This window comes from Sardina pilchardus, chromosome 20 (assembly GCF_963854185.1).
Source record: "Sardina pilchardus chromosome 20, fSarPil1.1, whole genome shotgun sequence".
Lineage (NCBI taxonomy): Eukaryota > Metazoa > Chordata > Actinopteri > Clupeiformes > Clupeidae > Sardina > Sardina pilchardus.
In genome coordinates, this window is record NC_085013.1 from 16,995,914 (window position 1) to 17,015,549 (window position 19,636).

The 19,636-nt window shown below is 42.9% G+C and overlaps 1 protein-coding gene across 2 annotated transcripts in view; it reads right to left on the reverse strand.

The window, feature by feature from the left end:
- Nucleotides 1-1,101: 1,101 nt before the first annotated feature.
- The window catches only part of fancm (FA complementation group M), a 55,998-nt gene continuing 37,463 nt past the window's right edge, over nucleotides 1,102-19,636 (reverse strand). For both annotated transcript variants that reach the window (XM_062522129.1, XM_062522128.1), the window contains 10 exons: nucleotides 11,716-13,528; nucleotides 10,806-10,891; nucleotides 9,242-9,319; nucleotides 8,875-8,988; nucleotides 8,427-8,586; nucleotides 7,431-7,537; nucleotides 6,643-7,176; nucleotides 5,801-6,128; nucleotides 3,539-3,833; nucleotides 1,102-2,331 (listed from right to left, as the gene is read on the reverse strand). In XM_062522129.1, coding sequence (XP_062378113.1) covers nucleotides 2,223-2,331; nucleotides 3,539-3,833; nucleotides 5,801-6,128; nucleotides 6,643-7,176; nucleotides 7,431-7,537; nucleotides 8,427-8,586; nucleotides 8,875-8,988; nucleotides 9,242-9,319; nucleotides 10,806-10,891; nucleotides 11,716-13,528 — 3,624 coding nt within the window. In that variant the 3' untranslated portion in view covers nucleotides 1,102-2,222. The remainder of the gene's footprint in view (nucleotides 2,332-3,538; nucleotides 3,834-5,800; nucleotides 6,129-6,642; nucleotides 7,177-7,430; nucleotides 7,538-8,426; nucleotides 8,587-8,874; nucleotides 8,989-9,241; nucleotides 9,320-10,805; nucleotides 10,892-11,715; nucleotides 13,529-19,636) is intronic.

The following is a 19,636-nucleotide window of genomic DNA, read 5'->3' on the forward strand; positions in this document are numbered from 1 at the left end:
CTTTTGAGATTTAACATTAGTCTGGGGAGTTTGCGCTGTATTTCTACTGCACAAGAGGCGTAATCAATGGGCATAGTTCAAATGACTACGCTTGGATAGTCCTTCAACCAGTCAAGACCAACAATTCGGGTGCGCCAGGTGGATAAGCCAGTCTGTGCTTCGTAATGGAAGCAGGAGAGATAAATGTACAGGTTTCCAGCCTGAGCTGCAGGGTGGAATCCAATCGCCGGCAGATCGGATTGGGTTTACCCAGTCTAGGATTTCACCGGATGTTGTCTTTGTTTGTGTCTATGTTTACATTCATTAGCAGACACTTTTGTGCAAAAAGACAACATATAGAAACAATATAATTCTAACCCAAGGACCAAACTACACACCAGAGAGGTACCCCCCCCCCCTATAATTATTCCCAGAGAAACCCCATGCAGGGTTTCATTTTTGTTTGGGGGAGGGCTGCTCCAAATTTCTTTGTTTACAGTTTTCTGAGCCTGCCTGCCTACAGAGCCCGGGTGGTTTTTTATAGTGTAATTATGGAATGGGCAGCTAGCGGTCTTGAGGAAATGATTGCTGAATGTGACAAAAAAAAATGTTATGGGCTTGAAATCAAATAAAATCCCTGACTGCACCTTTAAGTACAGTGGTACAGCAACATTTCGAGATGCACTTATGTTATCTAAAGCAATCTTGTATTGTATTGTAGCTGATGTAATCTTGGAATCACTACGTTCTTGAATGTTTGTTTTGGTTTTGTATACAGTGCATATACCTCAATTAAAAGTGTAACAATTACTAATACTGCTTACCTTACATTATGATCTTTTCCCATTTCATTGGCTTGCATGAATGGCAATAGAGAAAAACCCTTAATACAACCTTGTAACTCTAGTTAGGAGGGTGGCATGTCTGGCTAAGTGGTGCCCCCTGGTGTAATGTTTGAGAAAACTGCAGACTAATATTCAACAATTCAATAAAGGCATTGACAATGCTTGCACATTTGAGATTCAAATATTTGGTCAACATCATCAGCTTATCACAATTGTGGACTACTAGGAGGTATACCAGAAATAATTACAATCGCAGGGATTGGATATTTATAAAGGATTTTGCATATTTATTATTTTGTATAAATTGTACAAAAGCATGACTAGAAAAATAACTTATTCATAACAAACCAGAAAGAGCCCACTGACTCTGAGGATAATCATTCATGTCTGTATAAAAGCAAAACTCACTGAAATGTCTTACTTCCAGCATACAGCTTGCGCCAAGCTTATGGTCAAAAAGACCGTTTTTTCCAAGTGTTAATTTTGGCTACTGCTTCGATGTCAGGTAAATACCATAAAGTGCTTATGATCAAGGCTCTAAAGGCAGAGAATGAACGATTGTTTTGGTTGCAAAAATGTGCTCCCTGAGATTAGTTTATCTTTCTGCGAAACATCTCAAGCAAACACAGAATGCAGCCAGAAAATGCTGTTAACAATGATGCTGTTGGAACACACCACAGATAAATGTTAAAATATGCTTAACTGTCCAAATATCTGGTGTCCAGCAAGAGATTAGAGAACTGGGTCTAAAACCGAGTGCCAGGCTTCTTTTGTTTTTGGACTGGGATGTCATGATGGGTTGTTATCGAAGGCACTCATTTCCAAATAGCTCACAATCTTATTTCAACCACCAGAGGCAAGCTTTGAGCCATGGCTCAGGAAACTCAGGAAGTACCTGGGATGCACCAGGTGAGTATTGAGCAGGACACATATACACAATTACAGTCTGGCCTATGGATAGAGCACAAATTGTTATCCCAAATGGAGTCTTTGATTCTGTGACGTTCACCCTGAGCACTGAGCAACATCTTTTGGGAGCACAGAAAAACTATTCATTTAGCAGCAGCTCAGTGTAGGTAGGGTATGTTGAGCCAACACAACCAATAAGCAGCACTCATGTGTGCATTAGCCGAACCTCTGTGAGTCTTTAGTGTTACCTCCATTTAAAGATGTTCAGAGTGCTTCCAGAAGAGGGCGCCCACACCATGCGTTAAGGCGTACACATACTCAGAGTTGAGCCTCGGAGGGTCTAGCAGCCTCGGGTCACTCACACACACACACACACACACACACACACACACACACACACACACACACACACACACACACACACACACACACACACACACACACACACACACAGAGTGGGCTGGGGTTCTGTGGGGTCCACTCTCCTCTTTAGCGGGTGACCATCAGGGAGACGTCACTGGAGTAGCGCAGGCAGCGATAGATCTCCTCTGCTCGAGAGCGACTCACACGCGCCCCTTTCTGCAGAGCCTCCAGAGAACTGAGAGGGACACACACACACATTTGGAATGACCAAAACTGATTAAAACAACACAGCATCCAAATATTCACAAAGAGCCCGTTATGTTTTATAGGACTACACATAAAAAAATAAACATGTTAAGGATAGAGATGGCACCGCCTTCTCCAAACATGCAGACTGCCTATGACTGTTGACAGAACAATGTTGGGTTATTTGCTTAGAGTTCTTTTTAACTCAGTCCAGCAATTTGCAAGAGTCTGAACATGTACTAGACTAGCATAAATGAAGACCATCAGTCTTGTGCTGTAACCACCCATGCTAAAGGACAATCTCTAAGGACAATTCTTAGAGCATTTGCGTTGTCAATCAGATTTGGAAACCAGTTCAGTTGAACAGTCTTATAAGTGTGTATTGTACTTCGTCCAAAAACTTTGCACAGTAATGTTTACCATTCTCTCTCTCACACACTCACAGACAAAAACCATGAAAAATTAAGAGGGGAAGAGTGAAAGGAAAATGGGAATGAGAGAAAAAGGGAAACCGTAAAAAGATAGGGAAAGAAAGGGAAAAAAGAGTGGATGAGTCAGAGGACAGGAAAACACACACTGAGAGAGACAGAGCGATCTAATCACACCAAACAGTGGCCTCCATTTCACCATTACATCCACAGTGAGAGGACAGAAGTAGAGCAATCAGCAGCTGTGCTCTGATACACACACGGGTAGATTATGGTGTTGAAAATGATACAGTTGGTTTGAAAAACAGACAGATGTTAGATAACGAGGATCCTATTTTACACCATTACAGGCCAGGCAGACAGCCCTGATATAAGCAGTTAGACGCGAACCCACTGACTACAGGACAGGAGAGAGATGACCATAATGCATTTCAGAATCACTGTACGTGGCCTCGACAGAAAAAGGCCCATTTCTCACGGTTTCATTCGTTGGTATTTGAGTGTTTGATTATTAATGCCTGTATGAGGCATCTCCCAAGTAGCAGATTACAAAAGTATTACAAAGTAACATTCCTATGGCTAAGTTACATTACCAGGGATATCACACGCACCTATAATTATGTGTACCTGAACCTTAATGTACCTGTACTTTTGATGAAAACAAAGAACACAATCTTCACTGTTAAAAGTGTAATGTGGGTGGTCTTACCTGTAGTTTTGACAAAGGGGTCTGCTAATACAAAGTGAGAATGTGGGTGTTCTTCTTACCTGTCGACGAGCTGGGCGACGGATCGGAAGTTGTGGCACATGTTGAGGGCGTTGATGTAGCTGACGCAGGGCAGCGTCAGGTAGAACTGCAGTGCTTGCTGCTGCTGGTGACCTTTGACCTCAAGGGGCACGCTAATGGCCTGGCCCTTCCTCTGCTCCACACGCGCCAGCTCGGCCAGCAGGCCAGCGGTGTCCTCGGCCCCCGCGCTGGACAGTAGCCTGACGCCCGCCTGCACCAGCCCCCCCAGCGCGCTGTCATAGTAACGCGTGCGCTGGAACGGGCGAGATGCTTCTCCTGAGGACGACAGGGTTCAACATCAACCTTAGTGCTTTTCACTTGAGTTTGTTTGATATGATTGCACATCATGCCTTTAACTCTGCCATTAATAGATTGAATTGGCAGTTATGGTGAAAATGTGAGTGAGAATATCAATCTTTAATCTGACATTTTACTTTTTACCATTATGTAGGAGAAACCAGAGAAAAACAGTTCTCAATTTCTTCATTTTGAGCACCAAAGCTCAAAGAGTTTTAAGAACCCATGAAAAACAACCAACTTGTTCAGTCTAGGTATCTTAATGAGAGAGCAAAAAAATAATGAGACACTGACACAGACAAAAAAAAGACATAATTATGGGCGCACAGTGAGTTTGTCATGAAAGACCCTTGGCAGCTGCCATGCTTTAAATATGCAGATTTGTGAAGTGGGGCGGATGAGCATTGGTCTCTGCTCCAGTGGCAGAGCCCTGCCTCCCTCCATGTGCCTCCAAGAGACGCACTGACAATGACGGCCTCCTACAGGCCCATAAACACAGAATCACCTCCAGTGGTCCCGGGTGGGGAGGCAATGAACAAGAAAATGCTTAAAGTCGCCTTCAAGCGCTGACAATGAGAGCTCCCCCCATACTCTACGGACCTACTAACACAATCAAACCTTCCACTGCCTCCAGTGGCCTACGGGGTGGGGGGTGGGCTTGCACTGGACCTCTAGTGCTGACCTGACCTCCTCACCTCCACTTGCCCTCCGTCCTCAGCAGACTCCTCTCAGAGGCACGAGCTACTCCTGCAGGGCCAAAGACTACGCCAATTCCAGGATTTAAAGAGTCAGTTTCTCAGACAGGGATTACACCTAGTTCTGGATTACAATGGGTTTAAACTACTGTTCTCGGACCAGAAATAGCACGGCTGTCCTAGCCTTGCATTAAGTTCAGTCTGGGGGCCCGGGAACTAATGGTATTACAGGGTGGGCTTCTGCTGTAAAAGTCCCCATCTGGGAAGAGCTTTAATGGCATAGAACATCTTTTCCTCACCTAAAGATGAACATTTATCTCCATCTGGGTCTTTTATTGATATAGCGTCGGCTAGGACACCTAACGTTGTGTGACATGTGCCCTCATATGCTTTGAGAGAGTTAGTCACTGCTGCAGTGCCACAAAGAATAAACAAACTGATGTAAGAGCTCTTGCCAAAGCTATTGTATTGAAAAGGAAAGACAATGCATTACTGAAGAAAACAAAGAAAAATCTAGAACATAAACTTTCAGATAGAAGCTTTAATCTAAAGAGGTGGTTAAGGACACAATAATTTCTCCAGTAGTGTTTTTTATAGCAGTTTTTAATCACACAATCCCCAGAAACCCCATGTTCTCTTGCATGGGCAATTAACTACTGCGAGCAGCCAACTCTCTCAGTGTTAAACGCTCATTATAACGTTATTAAGGTCTGTGAGACCTTTTTAAAAGCAATCTCTTTCTCTGGGAATAATTGATGCAAGACATAATGGCCAACATCATTGGACGTTAGCAGAAAATAATATATTTTTAAATTAGTAATGTGACCACGAGGCAAAGCGGAGGGGAAAAGAACAAAACCTCATGTTCTCTTATATGTAGATACATGTGGCAATTGCACTACCCAATCCCACTCATGTTCCATTTATATTTATAGATGCACATACTGAAATTACACTTGTACATCACTATATTCTGCTGCTCTTTGTACTATTCCTCCTGAACATACAACTCCTATAATGGTACTGCTACTACACTGCACAATAGTGTCTATTTATTGCAAATCTACATACTGTATTCTTATACACAGCCTTATTCTACTGCCCTTAATTCTATTCTCACTGTTCTGTATCATTATTCTTCTTATGCTATTGTTGAGTGTTGTACTTTGAGAGAAATTACTAACTGGAGTCAAATTCCTTGTTAATGCAAACCTGTCCAATAAAGCTGATTCTGATGTAATCTAACCTTACCTGGGCGTATTCGGTCGGCCTCCAGGATGAGGCAGACCCTCTCGAACAGGCCCTGCAGGCTGTGCATGCGCTCCAGTAGCCGCTTGCGGTTCTGGGCCGCCGCCACCTCTCCCTGGGTCTGCCTCTCCACCGCCATGCGGTTGCTGACCACGAAGTCGCAGCCGTCCAGTGAGCAGACCTGTGCCGTCACAGCATGCCGCAAGCGCAGCGCCGACACCACCTCCGGCCCACTGGAGATACAGCGGCTGTCCACCAGAACACACACCGGGCCAGTCGCCGACGGAGACGGGACGAGGCGGTGCTCCACAGCCAGGAGGGAGTTGCCAGCCTGGACACATGTTTGAATTTATATTATTAACTCAGTATTAGTATTACTATAGAATATCTATATGTATAATACAGTGAGGTGTGCCCCTGCACATACAGTATGTCATTAGCATAGAAGATGTATCTATTTGTTTGTTTGTTTATTTGCTAGTTACATTTAGAATATACCTCAGCTTAAGCTCAGAAACAATAACTATGTACCAGGTCCACATACGGGGTAGAGCTGCCTGTTTGAACAGGAGGTGTTGTACATTTACAGATGTGTACATGTGGCAGATACACGAGACAAATAATCTTTTTCTTCATGTATTTAAGGACTTTGTAAACAATACAAATACCTGAATAATCTAAATAACATGACATGTCTTAATTAATAACCAATCCCTATTGTAGTCACAGTGCTTTTACTTTGCTTTACACACTTGACTTATTTCTGGGCTTATGGGCTTAAGCTCTAGCTATGCCAAGATTATCAAAGCTGTCGGGGTAAGTGACTTAATATGATTTGCACATACTTGGTCACGTAGAGAGGTGGAGGAGGGCATCGGGTCAAAGTCCAGCTCCTCTGAGAGCCGGGCCTGGTTCTGAAGCCTCTGGCGGTTCCTCTCCTCCAGTGGGTCCAGCTGAGGCTGAGGCTGACAGCTGGACTTCCCCACCACAGCAGAGGATTGTGGGGGAAGTAGAGGCGTCTTGAACACCGACAGTTGTCGCTTCTCTTTGGCTGCTTCAGGGGAGGCCAGGGCAGCTTGTTTCAGGGGTTGCCCCCCCTCTCCTTGCTCCTCATCACTGGAGTCCTCCACCCGCCTGATCCGTGAGCGCTTTGCTTTTCTGGCAGGCTCGGGAATCAGTTCTCTGCCCCTGGCTTCCCTGAGCTGAGCCTTGCGCCGGGTTGCATAGTTCCTCCTGCCGTCCACATAGGAGTCTTCACCAATGAGCTCTGCTAACTTGACCTCCTCCTCCTCCTCTCCCTCACTGCTCCCCATCATCTCCACGTCGCTGCCTTGCACCACGAAGCTGTCCTCGGCATACGACTCATCCTGCTCAGGCACCTTCAGCAAATAAACAAAGATGCTCACTGAGGCCAAGTACAAAACATCTGCACCGCCTAGACTCTAGACTAACACAATGAAGTCAATTGGGCGCATCTTATTTAAATAATTTCAAGCTCAAGATCAGTTTCTAGAACATTTTGAGTCAGGCATTATCATTGTAGGACAACACAAGATTACCAATACCATAACGTAGTGACAGTAGTATGATGTCTGTGTTTCATTGACATGACATTTTCTTCAATGGCCGCTACCTGTGAGAAGATATCCATGTTGTTGGTGGGCTTATACACCATTTTGAATTTGCCAGGGACAGCAGGGCTTCTCACAGACTTCAGGTAAATACCCTGCATCTCAGAATCTACAGACGGAAAAAGATTGTTATATATTTTAATGGTTGGTACTATAGATGAGAAAATTCTTTTTACGTAATACAATTTTACATTGAGGAGCATTTTCTAAATTGTCTGCCAACAAGCAAAGTTCACATGTGGCATGTATGAGCACTGAGCTGACTCCATAATGTTTGCACTCAAGGTCTTGACTGTGGTGTTAAATGAATAGAGATTACATACATTAAAGTAGCTTTAGCTAGACTTACAATTTGGCTCTGATTTGTAGTAGGATAAACCCCTCTCTGGGTTGCTCATTTATAACCCAATAATTTGGCCAAATAGCCCAATAAGTTGTGAAATGTATCTCCATGTGTTTTCTTTAGTATTACACAACTATTCTAGCCTTTTGTTGCCCCCGTCAAAATGTTGAGCTGAAAGAGTTTATAGTGTCTGTTAAGTGTGTGCATTTTATCAGTCAGCTGCTGATGCATCAGTCATAGAACAAGATGTACCACATAGCAGGACAAAATATGACTGCCACTCAGTCCTGAACATTTTCTCTGTGATCATAACAAGCAACTTCAACAATAACAACAAGAATGGTGAGCCATATTCCTAACTACATAACTAATCTTATGATCAGGATGAATATCAACTTATGATCAGAGACTAGGATAATGCTGCATATGGAAAAAATGACTAATATCTTAGTTCACTCCTGCTAAGACTTGTACAGTAAATGTTAATAAACACTAGAAACCTTTCTAGTATAATATAATTCAACAAGTATTGTTTGATCTTTTTAAAACCGAGAGATCCCATCCTGATTGGGTGGAGAGTGTCACAAGAGAGTGTGTCATCATACAAGTAACAGATGATCATGTTAAACACCATAGAGACACACTGTAAATGTACCGTTGAGGCCCTGAGAGAGGTGGCTGTTGTCCACCACAAAGCCCTCCAGCATCCGGTTCTGCTCTTCATCATCCTCCTCATCTGACGAAACATCCCCATCCTCCTCAGACAGCGCTGCCTCATCGTCCAGGAACTGGCGGGCCCTTTTGCGGCTTGTCCCCTGGAAAATGGAATCAACGTAAATCTCACTGGTCACTTTACTGATCCTCTACAGCTTGATGACTACATTCTTTGTTGTGGAATCTCCCTGAGTGCACCTGAGTATTTCCAATGTTACTTTAAAAATAGTTTCATTTTAGCATGATTACTGCATTTATTTTTTCAGTAGTGCTAGCAGTAAAGCACATACTCTACAAACAAACAACACATTATAGTTGTATACGGACATTTCCCCTGTGGTATACCGATGTGGTAGCAAAGACTTCATGAGAAATAGACATTCTCTAACCTTTGATGTTTGTCCTGGATTGGAATGTTTGCGAGCAGATTGAGCTCTGGGCTGTCTGAGGGACGTATGCTGGAAGTCATCATCTGATAAGGCCTCCACATCACTCTCCTCTGACTGCAGAAACAAAACATTAAAACACCATATTACCAGTAGTCGTGTGAGTATCTCACTAACCATCTCACCTCAGTCGTCACCTGTATTTGTGCCTAGGTTTAACATCGTGATATATGAATCACTTTAAAAAGCAAACATAGTAAGCACCCATGCGTGCACTGTAATCAAGGAAGGAAGCCATCCCAAAAGGCATGTCTTCTATGAATTTGGTAAAACTGACACAATATAAAATAATGCAGGTTACCATTCTTACCATGATATTGCGTGGGGCAAGAACACGCTTTCTTATTACGTGCACAGGCGAGTCCACATCACTTAAGACTGTTGGTTGCTGTGGGAACACAGAGGAAAATGAGTCAGTTAACAGGGGTGGCATGGAGAGAAAACCATGTATTTATATCCATGAATATGACGATTCAATTCAAATAAATATAAATCATGCAACAGACACGTACAGTCAAACTATCTATTCATTTTCTGATTGGCATTCCATGAGTCATCACAACTGGTGATCGCTCACACACACGCACACACACACCCTCAGATATACACCCACATGCTGCGTGAAAATCAGCACCCAGTCTACGGCCAAAACACAGCCATAATGATATCACTTATTCTTCCATAGAAACACAGACCTGATCACAGACATACACAGACCTGACAGACCTAACACTCACAGACACTCACAAACCTAATACACAGAGCTGTTGGATAGAATAGAATAGAATATATACATTTTTGATCCCGTGAGGGAAATTCGTTTCTCTGCATTTAACCCAATTTAACCCGAATTAGTGAACACACACAGCACACACACAGTGAGGTGAATCACACACCAACTGCATACCAACTGCAACTCTGGCTACTGCTGCCCAGCCTGGCTTTGTGTGGGATTACAGGGTGAATGAATGTGAATCTGGTCATACCAGGATATAGGAATATATAGCTCTGGAAAAAATGAAGGGATCACTGCACAATTTTCTGATGTCATTCTATGGTTCTTGAGTGACATTCAAATGAGTTGACGGTCATATTCAAAATTAAGAGACCACTGCAAATGACCATCAACTCATTTGAATGTCACTCAAGAACCGTAGGATGACATTAAAAAATGTGCAGTGGTCTCTTCATTTTTCCAGAACTGTGATGATGATTAGCCCCAAAGCCAGCCCAAATTTAACCCCATCCTTGTTCCATTGACAGGCCCGTATGAAAATTAGCCGACCAATCAAATCGTCTGGGCGGGCTTTATACAATGATGGACAGATGAGGAACGGTGCCTATTCATTCACATGACCTCAGCGTGCTTCAGCTGATTTAAAAAAAAAACTTGTTAGAGAAGTTAGACATTTAGATGTCGCCATCACAATCTCTGTTGTACAAGATATTGACAGCACAATAACTTTGCTGAACAGAAAACAGAGATTAAGGCATTTGTTAAGAAGGATGTTTTAGCTGTTGTCCCTACAGGACTCAGGGTAGGCTATTTTGTTGCTTTGATTGGTTAGGTCTATCCAATTGTGTGTAGAGAAATTGTCTCCCCTGTATCAGTTGACACACACCCAAATCACATCCAATTGCTTCAGTTCCAGAATCAAATTCTGAATAGAACGGAGTTGGCTACGCCAGGTTAGAAAATTATGATTCTGCACATCAGCTCAATGATCATCATCATGGTGGTTCAGCAGACACAGAGTGCTATATTCAAGCACAGGTGGAAATGAGATGAATGCTAACAAAAAAGTGTGTATGTGTGCACAACTACCTGTGTGTGTGTGTGTGTGTGTGTGTGTGTGTGACTGGTGGGAACACACCTCTGGGGAGGAGAGGGGGTTGAGCTGACCCTGTCTGCTGCGCTTCCGTATGATGAGGTCATCCTCACTGTCACTGGCAGGGTGCTCTGGGAAGGATGCCAAGACACAGAGGAATACAGATTTAAATATGGCAACACATATGCACAAGTGAAACACATACACACACACACACACACACACACACACACACACACACACAGACACACACAGACACACACAGACACACACAGACACACACAGACACACACCCACCCTGAATACATAAAACCACCCAGATACATTTACACAAGCAAGGAGACATCACCACAAAAGCATGCACATAAAAAGGAACATAAAATGCAATTCCACAGAATGAGGGGCATGGAGGTCAGAAGGGCACAAGAGCTCTTCTCTCTAAAGAACATTGTGTTGTTGTTATGGCGAAGGCTAAGGTAAGGTTTTTGTATGCATTCTTGCTGACCTATTTTCACAAATTGGTTTGGCAAAACTGACAGGAAAAAAACAGCATTGCTTTTTATGTAATGACAAGGAGGTAGCAACACATTTGTGAAGGCTACAGTTGTGCATTTTCCTATTACAGTTTCTAACAAAAAGGCCCACATATTTCTGCTGTCAAAAAATCTAGGTCACAAGATAAAAACCTCAACTTTATTGGATTAAGGGTTTAGATTAATTCCGGGCTAAGGAGCAGTTTGTTCAAAAGTCCTGAGTAGATAATTCATCGAACGTGTGAGTTTCTTTTCATCTCTTTCACTACCGTAGTGTTTCATAGTCATTTTGAAAGACCTCCGACATTGACAAAATTAGATGATACCACTTGGCCATGATATCATTTCAATTATTATGCCTTTTCAATATGTTAGATTTCACAATACAAGAACAAAACAGAGACTTTAAAAATCCATCTAACCTGTTTGAGGGAGGTGACCCGAAGGATTGGCTGGGAGTGTTGCTTTGGGAAGTGAAGACTTTGGAGAAGTACTCCACTGGGTTTGTCTTTGAGCCCTAGTGAGGCTCTGCTGTGCAGCGCTAGTCTCTGGCCGTCTCTCATGTGATGTTAGTGTGGCATGAGATGGTGTGGAGGTCTTTGATCGGATGGCTAACCTCTGCTTTAGGGTGAGACTGGGCGAGAGGAAAGAGTAGTCTTTGGCACTAAGAGCCGAGGCCTGCCCTGTCTGCTTGAGGCAACTTCCAGGGCTGGTGACGGAGATTGGGCGCCGGTGCGTAGGAGTAGTGATGGCATGACCAGGTTTGTGCAATGCCTTTGGTGTGCTCTCATGTTCAGACTTGGCAAGAGGAGGTGTAGTAGACTGCAGGTTGTCCCTTTCTTCAACCTCATCCTCTTCCACGTCTTCATCCTCAAGACAGTATCCAAGGTCAAAGTTTACAGAGAAAAAGTCTTGAGAGAGGTCAAAATGCTCAGAGTTCTGGACTAGTTGCTGGCGGGTGTCGCTAGGTGACGTGGTGTTGGATATTTGTGTGGAATCTGCTGAGGCCTTGAAAACAGTCTCTGCTGGGCTTTCATCGGGTTCTTTTCTGATCCTCAACAGTTCACTGGCAGTGTGGTTGGAAAAGTTCTTGTCAGGAGTAGGTATATCTGGTAAACTGACTTGAAGAAATACTTCATCGTCGCCAAATAGGTCAACACTCTCATCCATGATATTGTGTTGAAGAGTGCCGTTCGAGACTGTGTGTTTCAAGGGCTGGACAAGTTTAATGTCATCTTCAACTTCTGGCTGTTTATTCTCGTCTTCAAAAACCTCATCCCAGGTTGGACTTGTCATTTCTCGTGAGTCTTCAGTAGCCTCTTTTTGTAGATTTGGTAAACAGGAGCTGTCATTAAGGTCGGGAGAACCTGCAGGCATTTCTTTAACTTCATGTTCCACCGAACCTACTTCCATCATTTCATCATCGTTATCATCAGCATCATCATAATTTTCCTCCAAACAGAAATTTATCTGGAATGGATCATCTTCATGCAGTAGATCTGGTTTAACCTTCTTTGAATCTCTGGTGATTTCATGATTGGGAGATGTATCAGTCAGGGAGAACTCAACATCAATTGTGAGGGGTGGGGATACAGAAAGAAACTGTTTGACATTTTCTAGAATTGTTGTCAAACTCACCGAGGACTCTCTGAAGGGCTTGAGCATAGAGGTCTTGCACGATTTCGGTAAATAAAATAGTTCCTCAAATTCTGAGTCCTGCTCTTCAGCCTGTTCCTCACAATGAGGACTAGAGGTTGATTGTGCTCTTGGTTGCTTCTCCTCTATGCCATCAGTGACACCAATACTCACCTTAAACTCTTCTTCTAATGGCTTTTTCGTTGGGCTGCCATCTTCGTCGCTGAGCAAGACGCAGTCAAAGTCCATATCCATCAGTGGATGGGCACTGACAGTGGAACACTGACTTTGGGTGTAGTGTAGGTCTTTCTTTTTGTTTCTGGAATCAGGATCCGTCTCAGGCGGAACGTTAACCTTGACTATGGTCCAGGGACTCTCAAGTGCCACCTTTGCCTTTTTTTCGTTGAAAATATCCTCATCTAACCCCGCTGAACCAGCGGATGTGTGTGAAAATCTTGTGTTTTTACTTAATTTTGTGGGAAACAGCTTAGTCTCTTTTTGTCTTTTGGTGAGCTTTCCCCACCGGTCATCCTCCTGGAAGCCAGTGACATCCTCTTTGTGGAGGTAAGGCATCAGCTCTGCCTCGTAGCTACACTGGCCCTGTGAATTACACAAACACAACATTAGAGAAAAGACCAACTACGACAGAGTTTTTAGACCCTTCCAACAGCATAAACAAGCATGTGCGTTTCTAAGGCATTTCTGGTGGAACAGAAAACAGTATTGAGCTAATGGCAATTGGGGACAACCAAAAATGAAATACATTTTTAAAGACGACCTTAATGTTCTACAAAATGTTAAGTCCAATTCATTTTCATTTTAAAGTATCTACGTAAGTTTTGGACGTTTCAACCGGAAACCCATTAGAAACAGATTAAGGTCTATTAAGGCAAACATAACACATTCCAAAAACAACCCGGCAAAAAAAAACATGGCATCTTTTTGGGAAGTTATCTTATTTTCTGTCTACCCAAGTCCTTCCCCTCTCTGTTCGTGTAATAACAGTTTCACACTGTTAGCCTATCTAGGGATAATTCACTGGAAGAGGGTTGCTCCAGTTAGCCTGTAGCTGCCTTTTCAGCTATAGGTTAGCTACAGGCTAACAAGAATAACCCACTTCCAACAAATGATGCTAAGATAGGCGAACAGTGGGTTACTGCACGCACAAAGAAAGGTATGTATCATTAACTAGGGTAGAGATCAAACATTTTTCCAGAAAGTTGGTGTGTTCCTTCAAGGATGGTTGATATTCAAATGGCTTTGGATAATCTCTCTTAAGAGTGTAAGCTTGGGAGCCCTATACTCTAGCCAAAACCCAGAGAACATTACCAAGGTATGTTTAGTGGAGCAAAAGCTTTATTGTAAAGCTCTGTCAGCATTTGAAAGCCAGAGATGCCATGCCAGCAAGTGCAGATTGTAAGGACAGCAGCAGGTCAACACAACTCAAAGATCTTGAAACACTCTGCACATTCTTATCCGTTAGCAATGTGCTTGCTGACTCTTATTTTGCTCTTATTTTCCAAACGGATTTCATGGGTCACCAATGTTTGAAGGGGGTGTGAGATGAGTGGTTGTATAAACCCAATCACAAAGAATCCAATCAGGTCTTTCCAGGTCACTTCATGGATTCCTTGATGGAAACTGGGCTCACTGTGATACGGTTGAGAAAGAAAAGATGAAATGTGCTTGTCTAACAAAAACTGAACCTTGCATTTCAAAAGGCTATAGACAAAGTAACACGTATAATTCATTATAGTTTATGGCAACAATTTATCTTGCCATCACAGTTGACATATTTTATCCCTTTGCAAGGGTGGCTTTAAGCTATACAAACACTCAGAAAATTAAGTCAAAATCCTAATAAATGCTGTTTTTTGATATGTGGTGAATCTGCCAGTCCACACTTGGACAGTGAGCGAGGAGCTGTGAGCACACAGGCTGCCCACCCGCTGATGTGTGAGCACCTCTGAGTTCATTACTTTCCATGATGAAGCTGGAGCCCTCCAGTGCTTGTTTAAGGGAATTAATACAAATTCAATCAGCCTGTCATGTTTTCCTTTTTTCCCCCTCCCAGCTGAAGAGGGCATGACCAGAGCACACTGTTTGTGAAGGCTAGAGCCGATGGCTTCTCAGCTACTGTGCAACAGATGTGTGCCCTCTCTTTCCTGCTCCCTTTCAATCTATCCATCTTTCTCTCAATCTGCCCATGGATTGGCCAGGCCTGGCAGCTTCTGTACAGCTCCTTATCTACTAGTTTGCTATCCAATGCTTTATCACCAATAACACTGCTACTGCAATCAACTGCTGCTATCTATTTGTTTCTCTATTACATTTTACTGATACGACAAATAGCCACTAGTATTGTCAAAGCAATCATTACATGTAGGATGACATTACAGTACAGATACAGAATATATACACATTGAAGAATCACAGCTTAACAAATGATTTATCTATTCTCTATTGTTCACTCCTCTCTCTCTCTCTCCCTCTCCCTCACCTCTGTCTCTCTCCCTCTCCCTCTCCCTCTCCCTCCCACCCTCCGCCCCCCCTCCCCCTCTGGGCTGCGTGCGTGCACATCTAGGTCGCACCGTGCTGGCCTACTTCGAGCTTCCCCGGGTTATGTAATGGTTCTGAGAAGTCTTACATAAGCAGAGGAGCCTGCCTGCCCTGTGTCTGCCGTCACACAGGCAGGAGCAGAGCAAAGCAGAGTGGAAGAGCACTGGGCACCTCTGGATGAACAAAGGCAGAGCGTATAAACATGCCTCATCCTGCATCTCTCTTATTCTCAAGCCAACACGCACACTAGATTGCGCACACACACACAAGGACACAATTTCTCACTCTTTATCTGTTCAGATTTTACATCTTCATTACATTCTGCCTCTTAAAACTCTGACAACATATCATCTAGATAGCTCAGACCATTGTTATGCCTGCCAGCAACAGAAGACACATGTATAAACTAAGTTAAGTAGGAGAAATGCCCCTACCTACTGTATATAAATGTTAATATTAGTACCCCCTTCATTGCATGAAACTCACAGGATAACAGCTAAGAAGTTTTGTTTCTCTATCAGGACAACCCTGACAGCTTGAAAGAGTTGATTTTGATAACTAAATAAGGATAATTTGTAGTCTTGTACCATATGACTGAAACTTCAAATGAGAAATAAAAGGGAAAATGTGTTAATGAGCTCAACGCCGTGTTAGGCTTCACATGATCGTGGTGTTGCCGTTCTTGTCACAGCCCTCCTGTCTCTCTCTCTCCATCTTCTCTCCCACTCATTCCCTCTCATTAGTTCTGCTTTCATTCCTCTCTTAAGAATCAGCATCTGCCCTTTGTTTATCTCTGTGGCTGGCTGTGGGTTGGAAACATGGCGTGAGGAAAAAAGGCCATGAAACTAAGCCCTGTATAACGTCACCTCAGAAGTAAGCTGAGAGGGCCTCTTTGACTGGCAAAGTGCATTAAGTTAATAGCACTGGGGTGGATTTCAAACAAAGCACCAATGAATAGGTCACACAGGCTCAGCAATGAACCATCCGCAAGAAAAATAGACAGACTATACATTTCCTCTCTCACATACACAGGTAAATACACAGACACACTCATACTGATTAAGTTGCTGCTGTTATACTACCAGTGGTTATTATTTAGTAAGTTGATTTTAGGATACCTAGGGGATGTACAGTATTTCTAGCCTAGAAATCTAGACGCCCCTAGCGGCAGCAAATGTAATTTGGCTGGCGGGGCAGTCTAGGCACGATCCATTGAGCCAGGGAGCTGAGAACCCCCAGCACCAGCAGGCCAATCACAGGGCTTAACATAATGGTGACTGACATGCGACCAGAAGTTGCGACGGTAACGCATCCTGTTATTTGAAAACAAGAAGATGATTCGTTTAGCGTTATCCTATTGCGTGGAGAGGGAAGGTTACGCATCCTGCTACTTGAAAACAAGATGATGATTCGTTTAGCGTTATCCTATTGCAGGGAGGGAATTTGAAAGACAACTGTTTATCCCACCCCTCCGATTGAGCCCTGTCTACGGTGAGTGTCCAGACCCTACATCTTGATGTGGGTCTGGCTCGTCAGGCTACAGTATTTCCCCACTGACAGTCAAACGGAAGGATTTCAGGAAGTCAGAATCTGTCAAAGACTGCTGCTCTATTATTACAGGAGTAGCTTTTATGGGGAAGTCTGCCAAAGCTGGACTAAACATGTACCAACAAAATACTAGTCCAGGGGTGACTAACCAGTCTAGCATGAAGAGTCAACATTTTTACACCACTCATAAGAGCTACACAACAAAAAAGATGCCCATACTACAACAGCAATAGAATAGAATAGAATAGAATAGACTAGTGACTTATACTGTAGGTCTACACCTACTGAGACAATAGGGGTAGAGTTTAAATAGCGCTCCTCTTTTTCATTTAAAGTGAGCCACTCGGCTATACTACAGATGACAATTTTCTGAAATGAGTAGCAAGCTACAAACAAATCTGAGACACATCACAAATTCCCCCTTCCTAAATGACTTAATGGCATGAGCGATGCTCCAACCTAAAAGCCTATGATGCCAATGTGATCGTGTTGTTCCGTTAATTTTCGAAAATAAAATTAATAAAGAGACTGCTTCTCTGACCGACATTTAAATTTGCGAAGAACAGTGTCTTACAGAAAACTCTTAGGAAACTGGAAACACATTTATACAATGTTATTTTGGTTACAGACACGTTACGCTCCAAAACTAAGAGCCGCAGGTTTGCCACCCCTATCCTAGCCCATACAGGAACACGTACAACCAATGACATCAATGATACAATATTCATAAGGCCAGGTAATCAGATACGTATATTTGCCACTGTCCACCACTGTCTGATAGTTTGTTTATCTAAGAAAGTCTCATATACGAGTGTGTCTTCTCACACAAGGCGGCCTGGTTCTTCTGTGTTGTTCTTACAAAAGTCTGCTCTGCAGGGCAAATTCCTCCAAATTTCCATCTTGGCCCTGGAGCCTTTTTGCCTAATCTTCATCCCAAATCTGGGATTTGGCAGTATGAGAGTGAGCTTTAACCCTCACAAGAAAACAGCTGTAGGTTGAGCAATACCTCAGAGGAAGAACATTTATTTAGGTTAACACCTTTACAAGCTTTCTGGGAAACCATGTAGGTGATACGATAAATCATGGGGGTATGTTTACATGGGGACACTGGTGACTAGTCACCATCAATATTTGACAAAATTGTTCCCACCAATATTTTGCCGAACTCTTTGGTGCTATTTGGACCGATTCCGACTAGCTTGGAAATCCAGACCCAAATCTAAAAAAAATGTAGGGTCTGGCTATGAGTAATAAAAATCAGTGATGAAAACTCGAGGGGCAGCACCAAACTTGCATTTGAAATATCACTGCACGCAATTGGATAGCACTACGACCAATTTTTACTGACTGATTCAGGAGTTCGACACACCTGGATAACCTGATCTATACCCGATCTATACTACAATTTTTAATATGCATGAAGACCTGTTTATCCTTAGCTTTAATGAATTTATTTTTACCTCCGCCAAGGAGGTTATGCTTTCATCGGGGTTAGTTATTTTGTTTGTCTGTCTGTTTGTTAGCAAGATAACGCAAAAAGTAATGGATGGATTTCGATTCAATTTTCAGCAAAGGTCAGATATGACCCAAGGAAGAAACGATTACAATTTTGGGAGTGATCCCTATCACCGTCCGTATCAGGCGTTTATGTTTTTTTGCTTAGTGGTGTAATGGCATGGTATGGTGCTTTTCTAGTTTAACATACAGTCATTTAAAAAGCCCAAAAGTAGTAGTGCATTGTTAAAGGGATAATCCGGAGTGAAATGCACTTTAGATCAATTTTTCGGACTATTGGGAGTACATACGTTGAGTTGACACCATGTGTCTTTATGTGGTCGGATAGAGAGTCCAGAATAAATTAATCGAGTCAGTACCTTTCCGGAAATGTCGCTGCTGCAGCTGGCAACGCTTGTTCAACACTTTATTAACATTTCCGGAAAGGTACGGACTCGATTTAATTCATTCTGGACTCTCTATCCGACCACATAAAGACGTGGGGATACTTCGGTTTGGCTTTAGGGATCCTCTACTCACTACCACGTAAGTGTAGTGTTGTTTGGAACAGTAGAAGAGGTATAAAAATAGTGTTTTGTAGCGGCGAAAGGACATGCCCGCGTCCCTTCCAGGCTAAGGAGTTTTGGCTAAAAACGGTGAGCTCGAACTTTCTCAAAATACATCCGAATGACATGATTTTGGTGTCAACTCAACGTATGTACCCCCAATAGTCCGAAAAATTGATCTAAAGTGCATTTCACTCCGGATTATCCCTTTAACTCATAGTGAATCACTACTACTTTAAAAAAAAAAGTATGATTAGGTGAGATTTTAGTGTGCATGATCAAATAAAGAAAACGAATAATTTTCTGTTTTAAATCTATTTCTATCTGAATTGAATCTTGTTTTGGATCTCTGTGTTGACTGGATTTGTCATCATCATGGAGACTGTTCAATATAGCTTTTGTGTTCCTAGGCCCGTAAGCGAAGGAAGTGTTTTGTCCATCCAACCCTAGAAAATTGAATGACCTCAGAGATTTAGAATTGAACCACCTAAATTCCAGCCTCATACACATTTGCCGATCCCCCCCCCCCCCCCTTTCTATT